We start from the raw sequence: 26,539 nt of genomic DNA on the forward strand, positions 1-26,539 counted from the left end.
AATGATATCTTTCAGATTCATTTCAGCTGTCAAAAACTAGCAGAACTTTCCTTTACACCAATTTAGCAATAGTGGGATGGTCACGTCTTAAGATGTTTTATAACTTGAAAATGACATCATTTGTATTTGGAAAATAGGCATTTGCAAAGGCTTCCTTTTTTTTTAATGGAAACCTTGATTTCAATGTTCACACCCTCGGATGCTCATTTCTTGCAGTGTTCGCTCCGCCTCCTCGGCTGTCTCCGGCGCTGCGCTTTAAATAGCAGCTGTTTAAAAGCTCCTCACCACTCTCCTGTCTGCTGTGCATCTCTCAGTCTCCACTCACTCGCAACATTTTCCTAAAACACTAACCCCCTAACATCTCGCAATGTCGGCCGCCAGCACCGAGACTAGCGCCCCACTGCCCACCGCCGGCAGCCGCGTCTTCTTCCAAGGTGCACCCGCAGTTGGCTGCGTTGGCACCGGCCCCATCACCGGAGACGACCCGGTGCAGAGGAGACAGGGCAAAGTGACGGTCAAGTACGACAGGAAAGAGCTGCGGAAAAGACTCGTCCTGGAAGAGTGGATCATCGAGCAGCTCAGCGAGTTGTATGACTGCGAGGTGAGAGGAGCCTAAATATGAAATCACACACGGTTTGTGGGCGACACCTTCAAAAACATACGGATATTTTAGGGAGACAGGTGAAAAAAAAATCTGCAGAAATGCTTTATCAATTAGATAGCTTAAACCAAATATGTTACTAATTAGGACTCACTTTACTGTATGCATTGAGTGACATTGATGCTTTGCTGCTCGTGTGGGATTGTGTCTGTCTTTGCAAAGGCATCAACAAATGCACCCGTTTTTATAGCGAACCCCAACATCCTCCATTAAACAGACTGTGTATTTGGGTTTATTGGTGTCTCTTTGTCCTCAGCACCGATACCTGCTGGCTTTTTGTGGCAGAAGCGAGAATAGCAAGGGGCGTCAAAGCGACACAAAAGCTGTCTGGTGTAATAATGATGCCTCTTTACACTGTGACTTTGACACATTGCATTGTCTCCTCTCTTATCCTCTCTGTCGCTGAGGAAGAGAGAGAGAGAGTAATGCTGGTATAACTAGATCAGGAATGAGACGGGGAGTGAGAGGGAAACCGCATGGTTGCATCTTTGGCCCCTTGAGTTTTTGGATTATGTATATTCAAGGTGTATGATTAGAAAATGCGTTTTGAAATAATTGTATTTTTAAAAATCTTGAATGTGCTACTCCTTGAGAGCAAAATGCATGTTATGAGAACATGATAGTGTTCCAGTTCCCTTTTAACTGAAGCTTTATGTGTGGAAATTAATTCCTCAGTCGTTTCTGAGGCGCATTTCTGACCTTTCAAACCCTCTTCACCTTTCGAGGGATGATCTGTCGCCAGACGATATTGACAGCCCCATTATTCTGCATTCACAAGTGGCATTCTTTAACATTTAAAGGGGGAGGGCAGGGATTTGTGTGTGTGGTTAGAGAGCAAAAGAGAGATGGGGGTGCAGAAATAAAGAGATTCTATAGGTGGTGTGTAAGTGCATGCGTGTGTGCCCTACAGTATGCTGCCGGAGTCAAGTTGGGGGGAAGGGTACGGACTGGAGGAGAGGAAAAGAAGGGCAGTGGGTTAAGGATGTGCTGATGCTGTGACTCTCCTCACCAGCCAATCACCTCCTCTGGCTCTGACCCCCTTCCTCGCAACAGAGGGTCCGCGCACACACATATGCACACATACAGTCAGTCTATCACCTCAGAACGCAGCCAATCAGAGATGGAACAGGCGGTGTGAGCGTGAATACATGTGCCTTCACACATGAACCTGTCAGACTACACTGTGGGGATGAGTTATATTAAAATATGGAGCATAAGGGATGTGTGTGTGCCTGTGGCTACACATCATTACCAAGATTGATTGTATTGGTGCGCATGTGCAGAAATCACAGCAGGAGACTGAATATCAACATCCAAGCATCATTGTCTGTCATGGTAGTTTGTCTACTGACTTATTAATGCAATGCACATAATTCCTCCCCATACTGTAGGCACATACGACTGTCCTGCAACGGCAAACTGCTACCATTTACATAAATATCACCGAAAGATAATCGTTTTTTGAGCGATCCATACCCCTAATCAGGATTTTTTTTTCCCGGCTGTCATCTTGTTTGCAAAGCTTCCTTCTCTCTTTACAGTCCTGCTGTGGTTCTCACTTAAGTTGAAAAGAGCTGCATAGCCCCTCTGAGTGTGGACTGGTTTACATTTCAAAGCCGGATGAGCTCTTGGCTGGGTGTCAGTCTGCTGTCAGCAGGTGCGCTTGATCTACGAGTCCTATGAAGCTCCTCCCGTGCGGATCGACTAAATTATTTGATGTTTGGATGAAGAGTGCTGGGGAGCACCGGCCTAGCGCGCATTAAGAGTAAAATCAACATTTGCCTTTCTCTTCAGAGACTGTGATTTGTTCAATGCAAATGCATATCTAGGAAAATAGTCAAAACACTACAGCAAATCACAATGTTCTTTCAGTGTTGCAGTCAGTCTCTTTTGATTTCTGGATGCCACCATTGTATCATTACTGATGAAAAAGACTCCACTCTCTTGTCTGCAGATGTACCTTTTTGCCTGTCTTCAATCTAGATTAAACTAGATATTCCCAGCAGCGTGACACCTCCTCATATTATGTCTTTCACACAGCAAATGGGATAATATCACATAATAATCCCCTGGCTCTGTGGCGTTGTAGCCAGTCTGATATCATGCTGCAATAAGCGCAGTGTTGAATGGTGGTAGAAAGACATTTCAGAGGAGAGAAGGTAATGAAACCAGTACATCATTACTTTGACACGTTGTCACCGTGGTGCATTGTTAAGGCTTAGTTTCATCTGTTCGCCTAGGAATAGAAACATGACGGCAGTGTTTGAGCAGGTGGACTTTACTGCTCTACAGATGATGTTTGATCACATGACTGTAAACAGGAAGTCGCACTCCCTCCATGCCTGTTAACACCTCTATGTTCAGACCTAAGATGGACACATTTGTTGTGTTGAGTGTGCTGGACAGAGAGAGGGAGATAGGCCTACTGCTGATTTGGCGACGCTGGTCTAGCTTAAAGGTCAGACTCTGTATCGGTTTCATAAGAAAACTTGATACTCGAGGGCATCAAGGAGTGTGTGTGTAGAGGGGGGGTGCTGATGCTGAAGGTAATAGATTGCAGGAAGGGTTAACTCGGATTAAATTGGATTCAGGTTTCAATAACAGCAAGGTGAGAATATGTGTCGCCAATTCATCTTGTACAAAATCTACTTGGACTGTAGGTTGATAAACCCACATAAGGAAAGATCCATGGTATTTTCACACAAAATCGAAATAGTTTTCATGCTGTTATTTCTTGTGGAGAGTTAGCTTAGCTTAGCATAAAAAACGTCAAAGAGCTAAATGCTAGCATTGCTCTTTCTTAAGGTAACTAAATCTGCCTACTAGCACTTCTAAGTTCACGAATTAACAGAGTGTATATTGTTTGTGTACTTAATACACAGACTAAAGTGCTGAGCTAGAGCCAGGCTAGCTTTTTACCCATGTTAACAGTCTTTATGCTAAGCTAAGATAGCCCTTTCCTAATAGCTTCATATTTGGCACACAGTCATGATCAATCTCAACATCTGTGCAAGAAAGCTGATTAGCACATTACCAACAATGTTAATTAAACCTTGAAGCAAACAAGACATTTACTCAACAAATCATCAATTGTTTATCCCAACTGTGTTTTTCCCTTTTTCTGTAGCTCATTGTCTTTTATTACAATGTGTTTTTCTAACCTTGGTTTAAATTCGCCGTGGGCCTCGGCCTCCTTCCTCCTCCTCTCCCTGTGCGATGGGATAACAGAAGGTGAGTTCTGTCAGAGATGGATCCCCTCGGCTCTCCTGGGATATGTTGCCTCTGTTCATTTGGCTGTTCAAAGGACAGAGGAGAAAGGGGGGAGAACAGAGAGGAGGGGGTGACTTAGAGCAAATGAGAGAGAAAAGCCAAGGACCCTCATTGCTCCCAATGCAGCACTTAATACAGTGGAGACCAGCAGCATCTTATGTTTTCCTTTTCCTATTCTGCTCTGTTGTCTGACAAAGCCATTGCTCACGTTACATTAAACTATAAAGAATGTGCTGCAGCGTTTTCTCCCTCCAACTCCTGTACAGGCAGGTCTGTCCACAAATTATAATATAGAGAGATAATCAGCAACACTTTTGCATAATTAAATTGCAATTTTGCTACTGTAATCATATACAATGGCACTGGATCAATCTATCTTGATTAGGGCAAATTCCTTATGGAGTTCATTGACTATAAATTAATTTAGTTTTCTCTAATCAAAATGTACGAAAAAGTTAAACTTGACTATATAAGTGTCATTGAGCCTAGGGAACCAACTGTAAAAATCCCCAGATCTTTGGTTTATTATCACATAAGATGAATAAAAGTAGCAAAGCCTCATTTTTAAGAAGCTGGACCATGCTTGTCATTATAGTTTTAAAAATGATGATTTATTTTAAACCAATGTATTCAACTTTAATCTTGATTTCACCTTGAAGTTAAAATCTAGAAAAAAAGATAATTAATTTCTGCTTTTTCCGTCATTTGAGGGATGTGTCGACAAAAACATAATCATTTTTATTCTTTGGACATCCAATGGTTAAACTACACATGTCAAAAAATTCCTAGCCCCTCACTCATTCAGACAGACTGTACTGGAGGGCATATTAATGCTGAGGTCTAGTTGATTAAAAGGCAGATTGTGTCAGCACGGTGATGTCCGTCTGAGAGCACCTGAACGAGATCGATGGAGGTTGTTGAGAAAAAAACGTTACTCAATTCTTGAGGAACAGACTTTACTCTGTGTGTGAGAGAGTAACGTAGCAACAGAAATTGACAGGGCGGTAAATCTGACTCTGCAGTTTGATGTGTGTGTGTGTTGTTGGGGTGCATGCTGCAGAATGAGGGGAGAGGGACTGCTGTAATGCCCTACTTTGTCATGGCTCTGCATCAATAGAGCCCCACTCAATTAGGCTTATTCATGTGTACGAGCACGGACACTGCCCACAGACAGAGCTCTGCCCCTCGGGCCTTGTGTGGGGGTGTGTTTGTGTCTGTGTGGATGTGTGTAACAGAAGTTTCTTTTTTCTTTTTTCGGTTGATGATATTCTGCTGCTCTTTGGCAGATATGGGGTGGTGAGCGGTCAGGGGTACTTCTCCATGAATGGATGAGTCCTCACACACACATAGGTCAGTGTGCATATTAGGGCCAAATAGAGCAAGAGGAAGTAAGAGATGGAGCATCTTCTCGAGGATAATACTTAGTCTTATGTCTGGTCTCTTTCTCTCTGGATCATCACCACAATACAGGAGGTCATTTCATTTCCACCCTTGTGTGTAGGAACTCTGTCTCAAGGCGGTGTGTGTGTGTGTGTGTGTGTGTGTGCTGTGGACAAAGGAATGTGGGTTTTGTTGTTGACCTCAACAGTGACTTCTAGGAAGAAAAAAAAACATCTTAATCTCCTCCTGTCTGAATCATTATCCCCTCCCCCTCCTCCCCTCCCCCTCCTCCCCTTCCTGTGACCTTGTCAATAACATTCCCATTTGCTCGCCTTTCATGTTTTTCTGGCCGTGTATCATGTGAACCTCATTGGGCAGCAGAGGACGAGTAAACAGTGCAACTCAAGCCAAGTCATTAGCAACGTTCAATAGGATTTAGGAATAGCACGCCGGGGATAAACACACACATATTGACGCACATAGGAATTGTGTTACCATTACGGTTACCGGATATACTATATGTACGACATACTGCAGACATACAAGTGTAACCAGTATACTATTTCATGATCTAGGGCGGCTGTTGTTATGCTGGTGGTATACAAGGGTTCATAATTTACCTCTTTATTAGTCCATTAAAAAGTGCATCCATCCACTCTGACAGATGATGGATGTGATTCAAGTCTGTAATCAATTGAATACATCTCCTTTTGACTGACGACAGGAAGTGAGCTAAGCTTGATTACCTAATTATTTTTTAAACTAGAGGCTTCCTGCAACATTGTCAGCTGAAGGTCAAAATTGTATAAAAAAATGAATAGAGCGGGGGGAAGAGCAGTGAGAATTAATCTGAGAAAAATACATCATCTTGTTATAAACTTGGATCTAGAATTACCATTATTAATTCAATTACTACATCCAGCAAGACAGACCTACTTATTGGAAGATTTAGTCAATGGGTGACCCTGATGTGTTTATGGATCTGTCGGGGAAGGTCATTGTTGTTTGTTATCTGCGCTTGGGATGGCGGACATTTATCTCCCTGCCATTTAAATTGCACGGGCAAAAATAGACTCTCGCTTAGCGTCTTTGTACGAGCGCGTGTTGACACATTCCACGTGGCACCTGCAGACTCGTGCATCTGCTGCGAAACAAATCAGAGGTGCTGACAAGAAGGCCTTTTAGCGAGCAGACAACCACCAGCTTTTGAAACTGTTATAAACGTCAGAAAGGCGTCAAATATCTGTCTGAAAAACAAAACGGAGGGCGAGGTTGCAATGTGTGTGTTCGCCTCTCTACATGCCTCCTGCTGCTGTCATCTCAACACTTCTCCTTTCCTCAACCTCTGATCCACCGGGACAGCCACCCACCTGTTTTTTTTTTTTTTTATCCTCCTCCGCCTCCTCTTCCCTTGAGCGTTTTGTTCTTGTCGTCTCTGTGGCTTTCAAATACATGTAGATTAGTCGTTTTATGTCTGTCATTGACACTGTTAATCACATACGCCTTCAAAGTGTATGAAAAGGTTTAATTGCTACAAGCTCGCCAAAAATGACGCCACCACTGATTAAAACATCACCCCAAAATGTGATAAAACGATGATTACGGTTATAAAATGCAAGTTTTCATTTAATTTATCTTGATGTCTGCCTCCCTATAGTCTGTTCTCCTTCCACCATGTCTCATATGGTTCTCCCTGTATGCTGTGTTCATGGGGTTGACGGTAATACTACTATGTCATGTTTTTAGATGTTTCTGCATATCTGCCAGGTGCATAAAAGAGAAAATATAGATGGATAGAATGAAGAATAAAATTGCAGATAGAACAAAGTGTCTGCAGGTTATTAACTTGAATTATAGGTCTATATCTAGGTCAAATATAGCCCAAGATATAGTGGTAGGGAAAACAAATCTTAAAATAGTAAGTGCAATTCGCGATCACTTGAGAGATATGCCAGATGCAAATTGTGCAAAAATAGAAAAGGAAAAATAGGTGAGAGATGAATTTTCACACTCACACACTGTGTTTCCTGTGTTGATATGACATCCCCTCCCATCCCAGATGATCCAGTTAATCACTGGTTTCATTGTCAGCTTGCGGGCCGACACAATTTATAAACTGGCTGTGTGCAAACACTGAGTCACTCTCCATTGTTGGCACTGGGAAAAGATGCAAAAACATGTCGTCATTCACGCGTGTATGTCAGAGGGAGACTTTGTTTTGACTTTCAAAGTCAGCGGGGTGTGTTCCTGTGGGCGTGTATTTCACTTGTATGTTTGCATGAGCTCAAAGACAGCAATAGATATTATAAGGGGGCACTCTTATCTGTTAAATGTGTTAGAAATTACATTCTTGGAGACTTAAAGTTTGTTTATTGTTTTTTCTTCATTGCTAGCAGTCTATGGCCTCAGAACAAAGGGATTTCTGATAGCTTCTGAATTTGAATAAATCCATTCATTTCACTGGAAACACATGACCTTGGTAATCTTATTGACGTTTAATGTCCAGTTTGGCTGGAAGCCCCGTTTTTCCATCGAGAGCGAAGGTCCAAATGGGCCCCAGCTGTCAATACATCAGCCTCAGGATAATATGAATCATGCGCCCCCGGATCACAAAACTGTGAAATATAGTCACAAGACAGATGCTGGCAGTTTCATGGTTGAATCCACAACAGAACTCGTTCTGAGCTTTAAATCAGGGCTTCAGACCAAACCAGGATGAGATGATTTCAGGGATTTTGACCTTGTTCAGTAGCATGCGTGTGTCAGCGACTACTAGACAAAGCTTTAAAGGACCCGCCAAAATGATCATTTATGTATCAATGATGTACTCTGTGTTGCCTTGAAATTGTGAAGTCTCAATGGTGTATGAAAAACACAATCAACAAAGAAAATGATTTGAAGTAAATTAGGGCTATGTTTTCCAAAAGCAAGACTAAATCCAACAACTCTAACACAACTCATGCAGTACAATCCAAGTCTCATTGATGCAGTCATGTGCTGACTAATTGCTAGGAAAACGTATTTTTTCTCACAAACAAGGCAACACAGGGTGAGCAATTGATATACAAATGTAATTAAAGCTCAGTATGGTGAGTGTACTGAATAACACATGATATGTCTATACTTTTCATTTATTTGCCTTTTTTTATCTGCACTGTCCCTTTGGTGTAACAACATACATTTCCCCATCGTGTAACTAATTAAGGATTTATGATAGTCCAACTCTTATCTACTGTTACTGTATACAAAAAAAAGTTGCATTAGAAATCTACGATAGGTATCTACAACAATGAATATCTAGCATTAGCTAATATCCGGGCAACCCTATTGTTGAGAATTTCCCTCCACAATGAGCGTTGAATAATCGATGAAGGAGTTCACAGAATTAGCTTCCAATATGCAGCATGCAGGATCATAGTAGTTTGAGGATTAATCCCCCCCAACCCTCTTTTTCTACCGGTTCCCCTCTCTGATATTCAATGTCCTCTGGAGTACAGCTGATTCAGCGTGGGAAAGAGCTTTTTGCTGCAGCAGCTAACTTTCTCCAGTGAAGTCACATCATCCCTGCTGCATGGTTTCAGCAAATTGCATCGCCTGAGGGGGTGGGTGGGGGGGGGAGAGAGAGAGGTGTTTAGAGACGAAGGAGGGAGGAAAGGGAGGGGAATAGCTGTCGAAGCCCTTCTTTCTACTATTGCATCCTCTTTTGTAAAGTACATTTTTCTCATGGAAACCTTTGTCCTTTTTTTGGTAACTTATCCCATCCTCACCCTCCATTCTCTGGCGTGTAGTAGTTTCTCTTTCTTTCCCGCAGCTCACTCTGTCTCTTATGATGAATTCATCCCTCTGATGTGACACAGCATGGCGGTGTAGCGGAAGAAAGCTGAGCTGTGAAGTTTTACTGTGTTGCACAACCCTCCTGCCTCATCATCACCGTGGCCCACTTATCTGTGCGCTCCCCATATCCCTGCATCTTATTTTCTTCTCTTTTGGATTCCAATTACTGGTCCCAAACTTAGCTTTCTTCATTTCTTTTTAGCTTCCCTTTTGCGGCCGTTCTCTCGTCTCTGCATGATCCCTAATTTTACATAGCTTGTTTGTTTTTGTTTTCTCCTTCTTTTTTTTACTGGCTTTTCAAGTTTTCCTTGTTTACAATGTAATTTAAATATTTTAGCATCTCCTTACTATTAAAATTCAACTTAAATCCCTCCCGTCCCACCCTATTTCCCTCAGATCTTTCGTTTTCCACCCCTCTAGTCTTCAATCTTATCCCCTCGCATACAGCGCTGTCTGTTCCGATGAGTGGGTGTTATTATTTTATTGAGCCGAGTACTTTTCTTTGAAACCTTTCAGACTCTGTGTGAATGTGCTCAATTTTTATCTTCTATTATCCGGCAACATCAGGGCCACATTTTATGTTTATTACCCAGACACTTATTTAGCCATTACAGGCAGAGACTGAACGTTCCTGTGCTCTTTACACCGCTGCAACATAACCACTCTGTCTGTGACACACACACGCACACGCACACGCACACACAAACTCTCTCTCTCTCTCTCTCTCTGAATATGCCCGTAGAGAAAATGTAATTTGATAGACAACGATTTTGACTGCTAAGCTTCCATTTTTAGCCTCTACCTGACAGCAGCCATGATTGTCCTGAAAACAACTTACTGCTGTGTCACTGCAGCTCATTTTCTTACAGTATTTACATTTCATATCATCAATAAATCCAGAATTGTAGAGAGTTCATGTATCATACTGAAATATTACAAGTCAAAAACATACCTTACTCCAACCCTAAATGGTCTAAAATATTTAGTTAAGCGTTATATTCTTTTTTTCTTTTTAGGTAGGTTGGCTTTCTTGTAATTGTTTTTACATTTTAATATTGATAAGGCTATAGTTAGACAATGTAGCTCTTCCAAAAAATGTAAAGAAGTCCAAGAGTAAAGAAACAAAGCATGTTGGTTAGCTTTTCCTAGTTTCTCCCTGACATTTGTGGCGGGTGATTTTTTTTCTTGCATTACAGCTATAAGCTAGCATAGCTTCTTTCTGAGGTGAAACTCATTTGGAATGTGGTATTTCAATCACAAGTTAGCAGCTAGCTACCGTGCCATTATGTAATTATTAGCTGTGGATATAGGCATGGGAAATAAAACCTAAAATAAAATATTGAATCCACCTTACACAATTACCTTTCTACTTTATACAGTATAAGTGGCATTAGCAATTAACCCTTCGCTGTTCAATACAACTGGTAGTTCTCGTTCACGTAATTAGACTATGAATGGGAATAATGATGAATCACTTTTCTGAGTGAAGTGATGCCCTGTCACAAGGAGTTTGACTCTTTGTTCGAGGAGAGAGTGTTTGAATAGAGTCTGAATGGAGTTTGTGGTGAGTCACGGGGCCGGCCCGCTCACATTAGTTTTGATTCACCTCACCACAGACAAACCAGACTGAAAGGCCTGCTGGCTGCTTAGCTGTCGGTGAAAACAAGTGTGACACACATGCACACACTTTCTCTGCACTAACAGAAAAACAAACACACTGGCTGGCCTGTCTCGCTGCTGGCTCTCTCACAAAGTCGACTCAAAGTATCCTTCTTTACAACAAACACTCCGCTCCTTGTTATCTTTTGCGCACAGTCTTCTACACATAGGATACACACTAAGTCTTTTCATCTCTGTCTTTCTTCTGCTTAAGAAAACAAACACAGTTGCCCTCTATTCGTCTCTTTTAACACACCAAAAATCCTATTCCATCCTGATTTTACACTATTAAATTGTAAACAATACACATAACGTTGCCAGTGCCCTTTTATGGTATTTAATACACAAAATGTTCACTAATATATTGCTGAAAATATGCACATGCAGCGAGGTAACAATGTGTTATGTTGTAATTTAGCTAACTAAACAAAAAGAATCATGCATTTGTTTTCTTTGTTACAGCTTCTCCACATTTTTTACAACTTTCTCTACCTGTGAATACCCTATTTTTTGCAGTACTTAGTTGTTTTTCATTATCTTCCTTAATTGTATTTAATTTGTTGTCGTTAATGTCCAGCAAACTCAAAAGTACAAGAATAATTTGAAAATAGTTTGCAAATGACAGTGGCCATCTACTACGACTTCATTTCTGTCTAGAGTATACTTTTGTGGTTTATGCTGCTTGAGATCATATCTTAGAAATAACAACAGCATTTTATTTAGTGGAGGAATACCTGGCTCTATCTCCCATACAATATATATTTGTAGGATGAGCTTCTGTATGAGCTGCAGGGATCTTTCTATCTACCGTCTAACACAATCTGATGTTGTTTTTAAGAGTGTGTGGATGTGTGTGTATTGCCTCTCCCTTTATGTCTCCTGGCATTGCCCGCTGTCATTTTGTCACCCTTCAACTTCTGGCAAGATGAAAAATAATTTTCCCAGAGGGCATTGGGTGTGACCTCAACTATTTCAGCTTTTCAATCACCAGCACGGCGGCAAGTTTACCGTTTATCTACAATTTAAGTGTGCAAACGTGCACGAGTGTTGAAATTCTTGTCATTGCATGCAGTGTATTTCACGCACTACTTTCTCTCAATCTCCACAGAGAGACAAAGCCCTGTGGTGAGCGTTTCTCTGATTGATGGTGGCAAAAAGTTGAGTGTGTGGGGGGAGGATTTGCACGTCGTTGGCGATTGCCTGCAGTCATGCCTCACACACACAGCCCATACTTGCCCTAGTCATCACCAATCACAGTGACATTCTGCCTACTGACAGGAGGAATGGGCACACACACACACAGACACACACACACACACACACACACACACGTCAGTCTGAGGGATTACCACGCTACAATAGAGTTAAATTCACTCTCTTGACAAGCTTTCACTTGACTGTTACTCATTCTAATTCACTTATTCATCTATATTATTAGGTTGAATCTTTTCTCAGTAGCCTGTGGAACTCATCAGAGTTCTATGCTAGCAGGACGCCACTCTCTGTCCATTTTTTATGCAACTTGTATCTATTTTTTTGCATTGTTGACCCAGTCCATGATCTCTGTGCCCTGCTCACATTTCAGAACTGACAGGTAGCTGCTGTCAGTTGTAGACAAGCTGACCTTTGAAGAAGGCGCAGTCATCTGTTACCATTCGTTCTTGAAATTCTAGTTTGGACATATAATGGGTTTCATCTGTCATAAGGGCATGACACCTGCTCAGCCTCGTCCATCAATTTTTGTCCGTGTGTTTCCTAAATAGAGATTATTTTAGCTTGGCCATCTTTGAGTATTTATACTTAGTCACCCCAATGTTGGAGGATTTTCTAGACATATACTGAATAAAAAACAGAAGCTACTGCAGAGGAAGCAGTTGACTTCGAAGACTCTGATATACATGGACATGAAAACCTATAAAAAAGGTAGATATTGCCCTTTATCAAATCTAAAACGGACATCTTAAATACAGCTACTCAGCTATCATTGAAAAGGATTTAAATATATATTTTTGTATTACCTTCTTATTATTTGGTTTAACAGACTCCATCACTTAAAGTTTGGAGCATCAAAATGCATTCTTTAAATATAGAATCCGGTAATACCACCAGCTAGCCTTGCCAACGTGCAGTCACTGCAGCTTTGTTTTTAACTCTATGTTGTTGTTGTTCTAGCTACAATGATTTGTGGCGTACCATTTTATATGGTATTACAGAATATCATACAGTACTCACTGCATTTTAGTTTTGCAGGACAGTACAGTGTACCACAAAAAGTAGAAAATGAGAATTTCACATAGCAACAGCATCCAACCAGTTATCTCTCCTGCATTTTGAAAAAACGCCTGACATGCATTTGCATATAACCTCAGTCCTCCTGGTTCCATAGCGGACACATTTCGATACTAATAAATGAACGGCTTTCATACGTTTTGCCACATTTATCCGCCTTTCTTGTCTGTTTTCTTAACGAGGGGGGACTTCAGAGCGAGACCCTCTCGCTAAGACGCGGAGAGAGATTTGAGAAGAAGAGGTTGGAGTGTACAGTTGACTTTAGGGAGATGCTTAAAATGCACGCCGTGTAAATGCCTCTTAACAGCTCAGGAATGAGGATGATGGTGGGGTAGCCTTATGAGCGAGTGTGGGTATGAACAAATGCTAATGAATGCAAATGAGGTGTCACTGATGTCAAGTAGGATTTTTAAAGTTAGGTATGTGTTTACATGGGCCTTATACATCTGTTGTATATGGTCATCATCAACGTTAATGATTTATATGAAAACTCCAGTTGCAATTCATCTGTAGTCATGCCTTCAAACATAGAGCCTACATGCTACGTGTGCTACATTTGGTATCGTATTTCAAAGGTATAATTGTGAGCTAATTGTATTCTGTGCACATCCACCCACGCGAAAAGTGAAATCACAGTGACTGAGATTTAATGCCGAGAGCTCAAATCAAATCTTCTCTCCATCCTCCCCGTCCCTGTGTCTGAATATCAGTGCACGCTCCAGGCGAAAGCATGAAGGAGTCCTCTGAGAGAAACATAAACGCTCACACATACACAGCACACTTTAAAAACTGTTTCAGTGTTGTAGCATCGTGGACAAAGGGAAAGGGGATGTGATAGAAAAAGGTATTAAAGTCTAGTTTGCTGCCCAACAAGAGCGTTCAATCTAAAAGAGAATTTTTCTCATGTAAGGTATTTTTTCATGTAGTCGTTTTAGAGAACTTTTAACCCGTTTTTGGCATGAGAAACACCCAAACACTAACAACAACATTATATACATGATCAGCTAATCATCAGCCATTGTTTTTTTTCTGCTCATTGATCAATCAACTGTTGTGCAGTTATTTTCCAGACACGGCTGGTTTGATTTCTGGTCAAAGGTTGGTGAGAGCCATTATGAATCAACCGATTGGCCAAATCAGTGAGCTGATAGCGACGAATGCCACAAATAGCCAAAGAGTTGGATGTGTGATGCTCAGTGGGATTATCCAAACTACACAATGTGTGAAAAAGATGATAGAAGATGAATAGAAGTTAGTTCAAGAGGATGCACTACGATGCAGTAGAAGGGGATGCTAAAGAGACAGGAAGACAAGAACGTCCTTACTGGACAGTTCTACAAAACCCTAGAATAAATTAATTATTGAAGACCAATGCTAACATTTATATCACTCTAGCTTTTTTGACAAGGTATTTTTGGGACAGAGGGCCTTTTTTGGAGATTTTAGAGTTGAAGGGGGGAGACAGAGGGGAGGACTTGCCTGAAATGTTCGGCCGGACAGGATTCGAAGTGGCTTACTAGGCGGCGGTGACCTCATATACAGTAGGCTGCCAGCTGTAACCACTGAGCTATCCTGCGGCCTGCGATTCTTGCTTTTCAAAACCAAAATGGTTATGGCAAATGCCTTAGGCATGGTTAAGATTAGGCAAAAAAGGCCATATTTTATGTGACACTGTAGGAGGTTTTGCAACGTTTCACAAACGGTGTTCTACGAGAGTCCCATTTGTCCCTCAGAAGAAAGGCATACCATTTCCTGTATTGACAATGAATGTTGGCATTCAACATAATTGGTGAGGAACGGAATCGTCTAATATTGATGTTTTCCCGAATGATGTTGGGATGGGATAGCATTTGCTTCAATCATGCAGTATGTTGTTACTGAGCAGTTCAGCTGTTGGTAAAGGCCACAACACAAAAAAAAAAACTACACTTGCTTTTTCTTTAGCTCTAATACCTAGAAGGGAGAGTTTGGAAGATACGTCATGTGGTAGCTGGGAGGAAAGGGTTGATCCGCCCTTCGTGCCCCTTTTGCACAAGCCTTGTGGTTAAATGAAAAGAACCGGATAAACACAGGACCTTTGAAGTGGCGTTGAGCTGAAAACAGCCTCCAACCACCAAACCACTAAATGGCCCAGCCCGACAACGTGATATACCACAATGACATTTCCATATGATACCTGCTCCTAATAGGCAAATATATGTTCAGGCTGCTTGGAGCTCAGAGTGCAGGGACGTGGAAACACTGATTTGAATACAGAGATGAAATGAAAGAACTGATAATGAGAGAAAGTGTGTGATTGGGGTTGGTTTTAGTAAAGGCTTTGTTTCAAATTCATATTTCCTGTTTGCCTCTTTTCTTTTTTTGGTTTCATGGCACTGCCTTCCTCACTAACCAAGACTGTTTCTGTGTTTTAGGAAGAAGAGATGCCGGAGGTAGAGATAGACATAGATGAGCTGTTGGATGTCACCAGTGACGACGAGAGGGCCACCAAACTACAGGTATAGACACATGGGGATTGTTTGTCTTATGTCTCTTTTACGTTTTATGTCTATTGTACCTATATCTATTTTTGGCTAACCCCATTGTAATTCAAATGTTGTTGGATTCTGACTGACTGGTACCATAGCCCAACAACATGCTCACCAACCACTTACAAAACCGATGTAGAGAGGGTGGTGAATAAAGAATGAAAAGTCAGAGAGCTGTCACTCTTGTTCAAATGTTTTCCTTTTCTTCCTTTTGCACAGGTATCGTTAATAGACTGCTACAAACCAACAGGGGTGAGTATGTTCAGTGTGTCTGTCACACAATAAAAAGCTCAAGCATTGTGTCCCACATGTATGTGTGGGGTAAATGATTGAGTTGTGACAATGACATTCAGGTCACTAGTATAGAAAGCCTCTCAAAGTGTCAAACCAGTGTCACACTTACACACACATTGTAATCCCTTGACAATGGAGTATAGCACATATGCCATTTTGAACACAATCCCCAAAAGAAGGCATCAGCTGGGGATGAACAGTGAAAGACAGAAGCAATGGAGAGAAATGTGACAAAAAAGTAGGAAGTGATGGAGGGAGGTGGAAAGAAAAAAAGAGAGCAGTGTTAGAAAAAGGTGCACTTATGCATTTAAAAGACCAGCAGTCTCACTGTGTTTCCACTCTTTATGCTATTCTACGCTAACAAGCTGCTCTAGCTTCAGTGCGGAGACATGAGTGGTATCAATCTTCTCGCCCAATTTATTGACAAGAAAGCCAAGGAGTTTACTTCAAAAAATGTAACTATTTAAAAATAAAAAATAAAAACTTTTGCTGATAATTGATGCACTCATATTTAAAGGAAGGACATGTTTGCCAACTTTAGCTTGCAAACTATAATAGAAACAGAGGATACTGTAGATTGTAAAGATCTAAAGATTCAAATCCTTATCCTCTTCTTTACTGTGAGCATGTAATAGTCCTGTCTGATCATTAATGCATCTTTAACTACTGTATTAGGAATTTATTTTTTAATTGTATATTTCCTTTTGTGTGTGAATGACTGTTTTCTTCTCTCCCTTGCAGGACTTTGTCCGTGATCTGCTGGCCAGGATAAGGGGAATGAGAAAACTCAGTGCGCCAACCAAGAAGGGCCTATAATGGCTGTGAAATCCACCATAAATCCACCATAAACGGCGTCATCTCAGCTCCACCTACTTAACCCACTCAACATGGACTGTCATCCCACAGAAATACTTAAACATAACGGCATTTGTAACTATTCTGCAATTTGCAAACATGCACCATAAACTCCATGCATATAGCACTTCATTTCACCATCACGTAGAATGACAAGGTGTATTATTATATTTAACTGTTGAAAAGGTACATAAGCAAAACAGAGCCGACATGTTTAATATACAGCCACAATAAAATGTCAAGCCTTGGAACATGCCACAACTGCAACTGTGCTTTAACATGAACACCACCCAATTCCACATTTCAGAGCCATGTTACAAGCTAACGCTGTAATCCCAACAGCAATACAGACTAAAAGCACCAACAAAAGGGGACGTGGTAACAAAATGTTTGTACTGCAGTAGGTGTGCAATTAGCTGTAGCACTATGTAAACACAGTGCTTCGAGATTGTCATTTTTTTTACTAAGGTGTTTTACTGTAACTTATACTGTATGTTGCCATTTATTGTTCATGTGATTTGAAATGTGGTCTTCAACAGTTTTCCGTTTCGTCCTATTTTAAAGTCACCCTGCTTACCCTTACTCTTTCAGTGCTTCGGATATAAGGGAGCTCTGTAGTTTTATTTTCAGCACAAGGCGTTAATACATCAGTTCTGTCCTTTTGTGATGTGTAAACTCTGGAAAGAGTGGGGACGTTTTAGCAAGCAAGGCTAAAATATTGTGAAAATAATCAGCTTTTTACCCACTGTTCTCGTGTACATTTCCCAACAGAAAGGCATGATGGGTGTTGCAGTTCTTTGTGTGAGACTACAAAACCTGTATGATGGTAGCCTTTCACTTATAACGGTGTTTTCCGTTGATCAGAATTCATATCAGTTGGTCATTTAGGTTTAAGCACAATGCTAATACATTGTTTTTTATTACACTCTGGTTCACTTAACTCTGCTAACTAATAGTGATTTGCCTTTAAGGAAATTCAGGATCCAATCACTCTTTTTCTCTACACAGAACCTTAACTACTGACAACCTAAAAAGGCAATTATGGTTGAGTCATAACCTGAAAACAACTTGAAACTTTGACACTCGTCAGGTCCTGTAAGGGAAGGTGTGCCAAAACTGGGAGTATTACATCTTAAATGCCATAGATCATGGCAGCGTTAGGGTGATGCAGCGTTTCCCTGGAGATTGTTTGTTGGGTTTGTAAACATCTGCGAGAGGGCGTAGATTCTTTTCTTTTTTTTAATGTTTTTCCAGGTTGCAGAAAATAGGTTTTTATTGTATAATCCAAGGTTTAAGTGCTGGATTTAGTTATTTATTGTTGTCAATGTACACCAACACACTCACTAACCTGTACGCACTGGTACAATCATGACTCTGTTTTGGGGTAGGGCCCGATTTCACTTCTGAGCAGTCGATCGTGTTTCCGAGCAGAGTGGCGCAGACATGAATCTGCCGTATTATACTGTAAACCCTCAGCTGCCAAAGACAAAGCAGGGCAATGATTGGTTTTAACATAACACTTGCAAAGCACCCGTCTTGCATGCTAACAACAGAGAGAAAACACTGATGAAGAGAATAGATATTATGAACTTATAATCAAGCAAAAAATACTTTTATTGACTTAGATACCATGTCTGACTTTGTAGAACTTCTTGTGTTGAAACAACGTGACGGTCACGTTGGAGAGAATCCAGGACATTTTAAAATGGTGCTGTTTTTAGATGTTCTTCCCAGGTTTTGGTTGTGTAAAACACATTTTCACTGTCGTTTGATGCCAGAGAAATGTGTCTGGGAGAAGTGTATGTCTTTATTGATGGGGTGCGTTCAGTCTTTAGTGGCCTCCTCTTTGCTTTTCTTTCTCTCAATTTGGACTGGATTGGTGTCCAGCGCACTCACATAGCAACGGTTGTTGTGTTTGAAAATTATCACTTGTTTCTGGATGAGTGAATTGAAGGCAAGATAGATAGATAGATAGATCGTACTTTATTGATCCCAAATTGGGAAATTGTTTTTGTTACAGCAGCATAAAAGGCATTTTACAATAAAACAAAATATACAAGAATAGAAATAAAATAAAATAAAATATAAAATAAAATATAAAATATACATGTCAAAATACAAAATAGAAAATATACATACAGATATTATATATATATACAAATATATATATATTCAAAATATATGGAAAGGAAGCAAAGGTTAGAGGAAGCCATTATAAGCAACTGCGATGCATTTGGACTCATGTCGAGGTACTCCATAGGCTTTTCCCTGTTAAGAAACAGTTCAGGGGCAATAGGCTGATATTTTATAATTTATGGGATTTCATGTGGAGAGTATTTAGAAAGTGTTCCATACTAGAAAGCTTTACGTTTGCATGTATTTTTAAAGTCGCATGTAGAGGGGAACATTTTGTTGGCCCAAAGGTTTTTAATTTCACAAAATAAAACACTTTCCTTTTTATACCTTTATTCTCATTATAATTATTAAGACGAAAATATTCAGTTTTTCTGTACATCCACAATAAGCGTTCTTGTTTTTAAAATGTAATGTGGTGTGTGGTTTGTTTTTGCTGATAATAAAAATGCAGAAGGACTCTGTACTGTTTAAACAGATGCCTTCTCTGTGTGGATTAATTTCGTTCTTACAGGGAAAGGAAGTGTGGTTTGTACTTTATTTAGAACAATAGTTTGCTTTGAGTTAGATGAAAAGAGCAACATCACTCCCATGTTTGTGCTGAAAATGTGAGGCCAAGTTACAATGGGTTAGCTTAGCCTAGCCTAAAAACAAGAAACGGGTGGAAGAGCGGGCATCCCATGTACTGAAGCTGAGTATTTACCGTAGCAGCCATATTTAAAAATACAACCCAAAACCCTTTGCTGGACGTTGACCCATCTCTCTCCCCATTTCCAGTCGATTTTCTGTACTGTCAATAAATGCAAAAACTGACGAAATACTCGCTTAAATAAACAACAATAATCCATACAAATCCAAAAATCTGTAACTAGAAGGGCACAGATCTTTGCCAAGGAAAAGTGGTATCAATGTAAAAGAAAAGGAAAAGCAATTTATGCATCCACCCCATGATTCTGATTCAATCCAACATTTCACAAGAAGTTCTTTATTGATCCCATTTTGGGACATTTTTGAAATTTGGGACACAGATCTTGCTTGCTACACCACCTTTCATTAGGTTTCTTAAAAATGAGCCCAGTAGTTTTCCCTTATCCTAAACAAACAAACCAGAATGTAAATATAACCTTCTTTGCAGCTGTAAAGAAGGACACTATTTAATTCCCTCACTTTTCAGTCTTTATGCTAAGCTAGCTAATTTGACCAGCTGATGTGCCCTTTGTGTGTGTGGTCCTCTGCATCTGTTTCTGCACAAGGGGCATATTAGAGCATCATGGCTGCCAATGTGTTCCTTCTCAGTGCCACCCGATGTGGCCGTGGTTTAGTAGGACAGCCCTGTCTGATCCTGTAAAGAGCTCATCAGTGTATGACATTATTGCTCAATGTGCGCGTGAGTAGCCTTTCTCTGCAGCATGTCTAGCCCCATATGGACTGGCCTACTGTACATGGTTGCTAGGTAGAAAGTGGTCATGGATTTCAGATTTAACAGGGCCACTGTAAACTTTGAGTTGCATGATCACCGGTCTGTGAAAGAACAAGTCAACCCCACTGCAAATTAAAATCTCATGTAATTTAATTTCCAAAGGGAAGTCACGTGGAAGAATATAGGCCAGTTTACAGAGGAGCCAGACAGAGAGAGACACACTTGGTGAACGCGCCACAGTGTTTATTGCCGCAGAGAACGTGCTAATGAATGCCTTCTGATTCGCTGACACACATTCCAAAACAGCCGTGTGGATTTCACTGCAGGAAAAGCGAATTGCACACACTTACTGCATGTCGGGAGGACCAGAGAAGCCAAAGCGGTGCGAGCGCAGTGCAACAAGGCGCCGTGTGCCTTTAAATTCCATGACCCACTTTTCACAGCTGGGGATGGCTGACAAGGAGCGCTCGTGCACGCTGCCTTGAATAATTGGGACTGCAAGGTGAATGCGAGGAGAATAGTAAAGGACTAGAGCACCCCCCCCCAACAGCGGGCCCGGGTTCAGTCAGCTGGCTGCACACCAGCAGATCTCACACCAGCTCAGTCGCTGTCGGTCATGCTGCTTCAGAATACCAAAACTGATGCGAATAGAGACAGCTGTTTGACAGAAGAGAGCTAATTGCATGACTGTATGAAATTACACTGGCAAGGGTGAAGAAACGTTATGGGCTGTTATTAGTTAATAGTCAAGCAATGCCATAGAAATACGCCAGGCAGACCCTACTGTAAATGTCATATCTTCCCCATCCCCCTCCCTCATTCTGTCATCTTGTCTCATGATCCTCTCCGCCCCCCCCCCCCCCTTCTTCTAATTGACTATATTTTTTCCCTTTTCCCTTGTGGATGCAGTGATCCATCATGCCAATACTTCAGAGACACAGAGAGAGAGGGAGAGGGGAGCAGATTGAAAGTAGAAGGAAGACAGACACTGTAAATGACTGGGGCGTTAAAGAGAGACTTGAGCGATTGGTTTGACACCAGCAGCAGCACCCCCCCCCCCCCAGTTCCCTTCTGCTGGAAGATAGATCCCATCTCGTCTCCACTAGTGTGGGACCCCACCGCAGCATCAGACAAATGCTGGGCGGACGAGTCACGCTGTGATAGTCGGCTCATTCATTCACATGACAGTCTACTCAGCCGTACAGCACCACTTACCCAGACAGAGTGAAGGAGAAGTGAGGGGGGGAATTCTTCTGTCACCCCCATGACACGGAACTGCGTTACACACTAGACCTGCTGCATTGTGGGTAAGGAGGACATGGCATGCAGGACTCTCCTCCTTAACTACAGGAACACTACTATAAACAAAGTGCATTATAAACTGGGCCAGACCAAGTTACGCCAAATTGAGTAATTTCTAACGCTTTTGACACTTACTTAATATTTGATTCAATTTTAAGTACAAACGAATCCCTGGGAACAACCTCTGTTCCCTACTCTATAAATACTATATAACACGCATGCATGTGTTCTACTTACACAGCTTGCATTTGTGTGTGTGGCAAAACCGGCACTACTTCTTGTGGGAAATCTATTTAATTTCACTACACTGAGCTCATTCATTTTTCCAGCTCTCCAGACACTATGTTACAACTCTTGCTCTTCAAGCATAAAATGATTTAGGTGTGTACAATATCACACAGACTTTGTTGCCAACATGAACCATTTCAAGGTCTCCTACTACTACTACTACTACTACTACTACTACTACTACTACTACTACTACTACTACTACTACTACTACTACTACTACTACTACTACTACTACTACTACTACTACTACTACTACTACTACTACTACTACTACTACTACTACTACTACTACTACTACTACTACTACTACTACTACTACTACTACTACTACTACTACTACTACTACTACTACTACTACAACTACTACTACAACTACAATGCACATAGCAAAGTTGACCGATCGAGCAGTTATTGCTTTAGTGCAGCCATCTGAGGCAGGTTTAGTGAGTCTAAAGTTCATGTTCACTTTGAAGTTCAAAGACTTCATACTATAATTTACCTCAGTCGCTACTGTCATCACTTGTAGTACAGTATGATGGGTGGAAAATGTTATTCAGTATAGTGTGTAGTGGAAGAAGTACATTGTCGGTTAAAATCCTGATTATGTAAATGTACAGAAGTAGGATCAACTGTATGTACAAATATGTAAGCTCTAGTATAATGTCTAGTGTAAAGGTATAAGCATTTGTTCTGCGCAAAGAAATTGCCCTTGTTACTTTAATTCAAAGTATAACATTCCAAATTCATTGCATATTCAGAATTTGACTGCTGTATTTTGTTGTGGTTGAGCGAGTTTTTCCTACCTTATATACAGTTTTATATACCGATTTTGATACCAGAAGTTCTCAACGCAGTGGTTTGGCCCTTTTTTTATTCTACTCAGTAGAAGCTGGCCAGCCATTATTATAAACGCCATGTCAACCGCTCCTAAATCAACTACATTGTAGGTAAGATTTGAACACACTCATAATTGACCTTTGCAACTTGCAACGCATCATCATTCTACAGAACAAGCACCTGAAAAATTGAACTTAAGTACAACATTTGAGTAAATATCCCTAGTTAAATACTACAGTTGGTAGACAATATTCAGCAGGGACGCATGAAGAGCCTATCTTGAGTCTGTAAAGCTTTATAGATCAGCAGCGCACTAAGTCTTCCCAACACAATAAATGCCTGGATGTCAGTAAACACTGCTGTTATTGAGACAGCAGTGTAGACAACACCAATATAACCACCGGAGGGATTAATGGCAGGGATTTAGAATTAATAGCACTATTTACTCTGGTCACACACGGGTCATATGTCTGCTAGCCTGTTTGTCTATGAACTGCCGGATTTTAGGTTTGTTTTATCTCTTGTGATTGGCCCTTTTTTTGAGCATATCCTGAGGAATGAGATCGGTCTGCTGTAAAAGGGTCTCATACCTAGATACAGCATTTAGTTTGAGTGGGAGTGTGTGTGTGTGTGTGTGTGTGTGTGTGTGTGTGTGTGTGTGTGTGTGTGTGTGTGTGTGTGTGTGTGTGTGTGTGTGTGTGTGTGTGTGTGTGTGTGTGTGTGTGTGTGTGTGTGTGTGTGTGTGTGTGTGTGTGTGTGTGTGTGTGTGTGTGTGTACTCAAGGCATAGACAACATGGGGGAGTCCTGGTGGTTCTGTCTATCTGCAGGGGGTGAGTTCAGATCATTCTCAATTATGCCATCTGTTTCTTGTAAATTATGAAGAGACAGAGATAATTAAAGAGGCTACTTGATCTAAACATAAATAATTATTTAATCACAGTAATCAAAAAAAGACTGACCAATATTTTCTTTACAAAAAATCACAATTATAAAAAGGCACAAATGTTATTCCTATACTCAGTTTTATTTGATTTGAAATGTGAAAAATAAACTGTAACTTGTCCCACATGAATGACGATGAAAGAAGTGATGGATTGCTATGGAGAGATGGTCCCGTCTGTCTGCTGTTTAAAAGGTAAAATGAGGATAAGACAGAGGCAGACTACTCAGTGGTGCATTCAGGGTCATAACCATATAAAGTTGTCTGCTTTTTTCTCTGTTTACTCACTGAGTATGTGGGTTAGTCGATGATAAACCTTCATTGCAATGTGCTCCATTAATAATTGCCAGAGTATGTGTGATTTCACTATCATGTAACATTTACAAGACTGAATGAATAAAAAAAATCAAGCACATTCTCATTTTGCATCATATGCAAGAAAAACAAGATGGGAGTCGTGAAAATGGGCACCTCATTTTTTTATTTGCATTGCTAAAGTGATTTCACCACTAAACCAACATCTGTTTATGTGTGTTTTCTATTGATGAGATGACTGTTTTGTCGGTGCCGATGTGTTACTATCATCAACGCAGCAGCATGTCTCTGCAAGCTGGTTTTAAATTAATCTTTTGCAGGTTATGCATTATTTACCTCATTATCTCTTAGATGTCCTACACTTGTTCAGCACCTCATAATAAGGTGCTATGCTGCCTTTAATTGCTGTCGGAAGTATTGCAACGACAGGTAAATCATGATTAAAGGATGTAGTACTGTTTTACATACAGAAAATAATAGATGTCGCATTCTCACTTTTACATAACAGGTTTTTCCAATAAGGTTTATAACATTATAACAATAATGGTTTTGACTATTTCTTATAACCCTCCTTTAATTTAAAGCCGTTTAAAGTAGACCGTTTTTTAGACTCTAAAGAAATATATTCCCAACAAGCTTCCTTCTGATGTGGCCCAACTTGAATAAAGATGGAAAAAATTTGGTTATTTTTCAGGGATTTCTACGTTTTTGTCCGTTTTCAGCACCTTAGTTCTAATTGGGCAGGGCTTGCTAAAAGTCGTGACCCACCAATCAGTATTCAGAAATGTTTTATTTGGTGTAATGCTTGTGATGCCTGAGACAGTTAATCGAATCTTTTCAAACCATAGATACAGAATCCTCAAGAAGCATTATGTCTTATTTCTTTCCCCAAGAGTTCAACTTTGATTATCCCTTATTTAATGAATGGATATATAATGTTGTGTAGAGAGGGTTTCCTGGGAATTATCCCAAATCCCTCTAGATAAAAAAAGATGCAGTTTGTCACTGTATTGAAGATACTGCTTGTTAAACCAGCCTGCTTAATCTAGAAACTTATCTGATCTCCACTCTGATGTCCGCAGGCCGGAACTGTGGGTTTTATGCAAGCGCACGCATAATCAACGCAAATGAATCCAAATAAATCGGAGAAGAGCAAAGCGGCCGCAAGTCCTCAAAACCAATCAGTTCCTCAATCTGCTTATTCCTCAGCACCATCTTCTGGTAAGAAGAGCCCTGAGCATTAATCAACCAGAGGATCAGCATCCCAAAGTGGAAACATCCATTCACTTCCAATCCTGGAAGCACATTTAGGTCACGCAAAGACAAGTTCTTCCTCTCTCCTCACTTCAGATCAGCAAGTAAGTACTCATATTCCATGCAGAGACTCAGTGTGTTTATTTTCTTTTCATTGTGTGGATTGATTTTGAATCTCAAGATCCCTGTCCTGTGGGAACCAATTACAGACAGTTTGGGGAGGCTTTCATTGTGCCCATGGGACCCTGAACGCTTAACCACCACCTACTGACTGAACCCTGTACCCCACGACCAACGTCTGATTCTCACACAGGCTCCAAAAAAAAGAAAAACACAGACACTAATCAGCAAAGAAGAGGAGCAGGGGGTAGCTTTGCCTAGAGGGCATTTGGATATAAAAATAAGTAAGAAAATAAAGGGCTTGGGTTAAATATGACTACAGGAGAGCTGAATTAGTAAAGTTTGCAATCAGCATGTTCTCATTCTATCTATCTCTGACCCCCACAGAGATGCCCAGACGTGTGTGTGTCTTTCTGTCTGTCAGTGTGTGTGTCTGAGTTTTTACCTTCCAGGCCAATGTCTTCTTCCTCCCCTTCCTCCATCAGAGGAATTGCCAAACAGCTGGTTGCCATGGTTTCAGTTTTCCTCCCACCAATCCGTAGCCATTTCACTGGGGGTCCAGAGGGGGGGTAAGCCTGCACAGTCTGGCAAATAGCAGAGATATGAGCGGAGATTAGCAAACATCCAGCCAGGAACAGTAAATCCTTGCTCAAATATCTCTGGGTTAGTTAAAATAACAGTGGACTGGTTGATTTTTGTCTCATGTCTCATTTCCCCTAATTGAAATGCTTCTTTGTAAAAGGGTAACTGTGAGGTGAAACGGCCATTTGTATTCCTGCATTGTGTTTTTCATTGACATTTTTGGCAAACATCATATTTGAGTTAACTGATGAAATCTGTTGTAATGTTACATCGAAGATAAATCAAAGCTAATCATGTTCATGCACAAAACTTCAGTTTTAATAGCTCTGTAATAAGATGAATCTTGTGATTTTAATATCTTAGTGATGTATCAATAAAACCTAATGAGAAACGTATTGAATCCCTTTAAAGGGATTTAGTGGAGTTTTGATGAGTCAAACATTATTAATGTAAGAAGAGGGCTCCCTCTGCTGGTCATATGGGAGAACAGTCACACATTGAATGGTTTTCAAATTCAAAACCACTGGCTTTGACAAAAAAAATGTCTGTGATCATTATCCAGTAAAAATCATGC

The 26,539-nt window shown here is 40.7% G+C and overlaps 2 protein-coding genes across 4 annotated transcripts in view; one reads left to right on the forward strand and one right to left on the reverse strand.

The window, feature by feature from the left end:
• iyd (iodotyrosine deiodinase) overlaps positions 1-26,539 on the reverse strand; it is a 32,290-nt gene that overhangs the window by 3,760 nt on the left and 1,991 nt on the right. Inside the window, exons 2-3 of one of the 3 annotated variants that reach the window (XM_034143253.1) lie at positions 25,829-25,967; positions 3,823-3,955 (exon numbers count right to left, since the gene is read on the reverse strand). Coding sequence is in view for 1 of the 3 variants with exons in the window: in XM_034143252.1 (XP_033999143.1) it covers positions 25,829-25,895 (67 nt within the window). In the remaining 2 variants the exon portion in view is untranslated. Of the gene's footprint in view, positions 1-3,822; positions 3,956-6,681; positions 6,740-25,828; positions 25,968-26,539 lie in introns of those variants that run through there. The other 2 variants (XM_034143254.1, XM_034143252.1) reach the window with 2 other exon arrangements.
• Positions 202-18,723, forward strand: ppp1r14c (protein phosphatase 1, regulatory (inhibitor) subunit 14C). The gene is made up of 4 exons (XM_034143256.1): positions 202-601; positions 15,508-15,591; positions 15,841-15,873; positions 16,657-18,723. Exons 1-4 carry the CDS (start codon positions 368-370, stop codon positions 16,729-16,731), a joined length of 426 nt encoding a protein of 141 aa, XP_033999147.1. The 5' UTR covers positions 202-367; the 3' UTR covers positions 16,732-18,723.

This window comes from Trematomus bernacchii, unplaced genomic scaffold (genome assembly GCF_902827165.1).
Source record: "Trematomus bernacchii unplaced genomic scaffold, fTreBer1.1, whole genome shotgun sequence".
Lineage (NCBI taxonomy): Eukaryota > Metazoa > Chordata > Actinopteri > Perciformes > Nototheniidae > Trematomus > Trematomus bernacchii.

Coding starts and splice junctions, on each gene's coding strand:
- ppp1r14c (XM_034143256.1), top strand. CDS start 368: ATGTCGGCCGCCAGCACCGAGACTAGCGCCCCACTGCCCACCGCCGGC. Junction 15,592..15,840: donor AGAGGGCCACCAAACTACAG/GTATAGACACAT, acceptor CCTTTTGCACAG/GTATCGTTAATAGACTGCTA. Junction 15,874..16,656: donor ACTGCTACAAACCAACAGGG/GTGAGTATGTTC, acceptor TCTCCCTTGCAG/GACTTTGTCCGTGATCTGCT.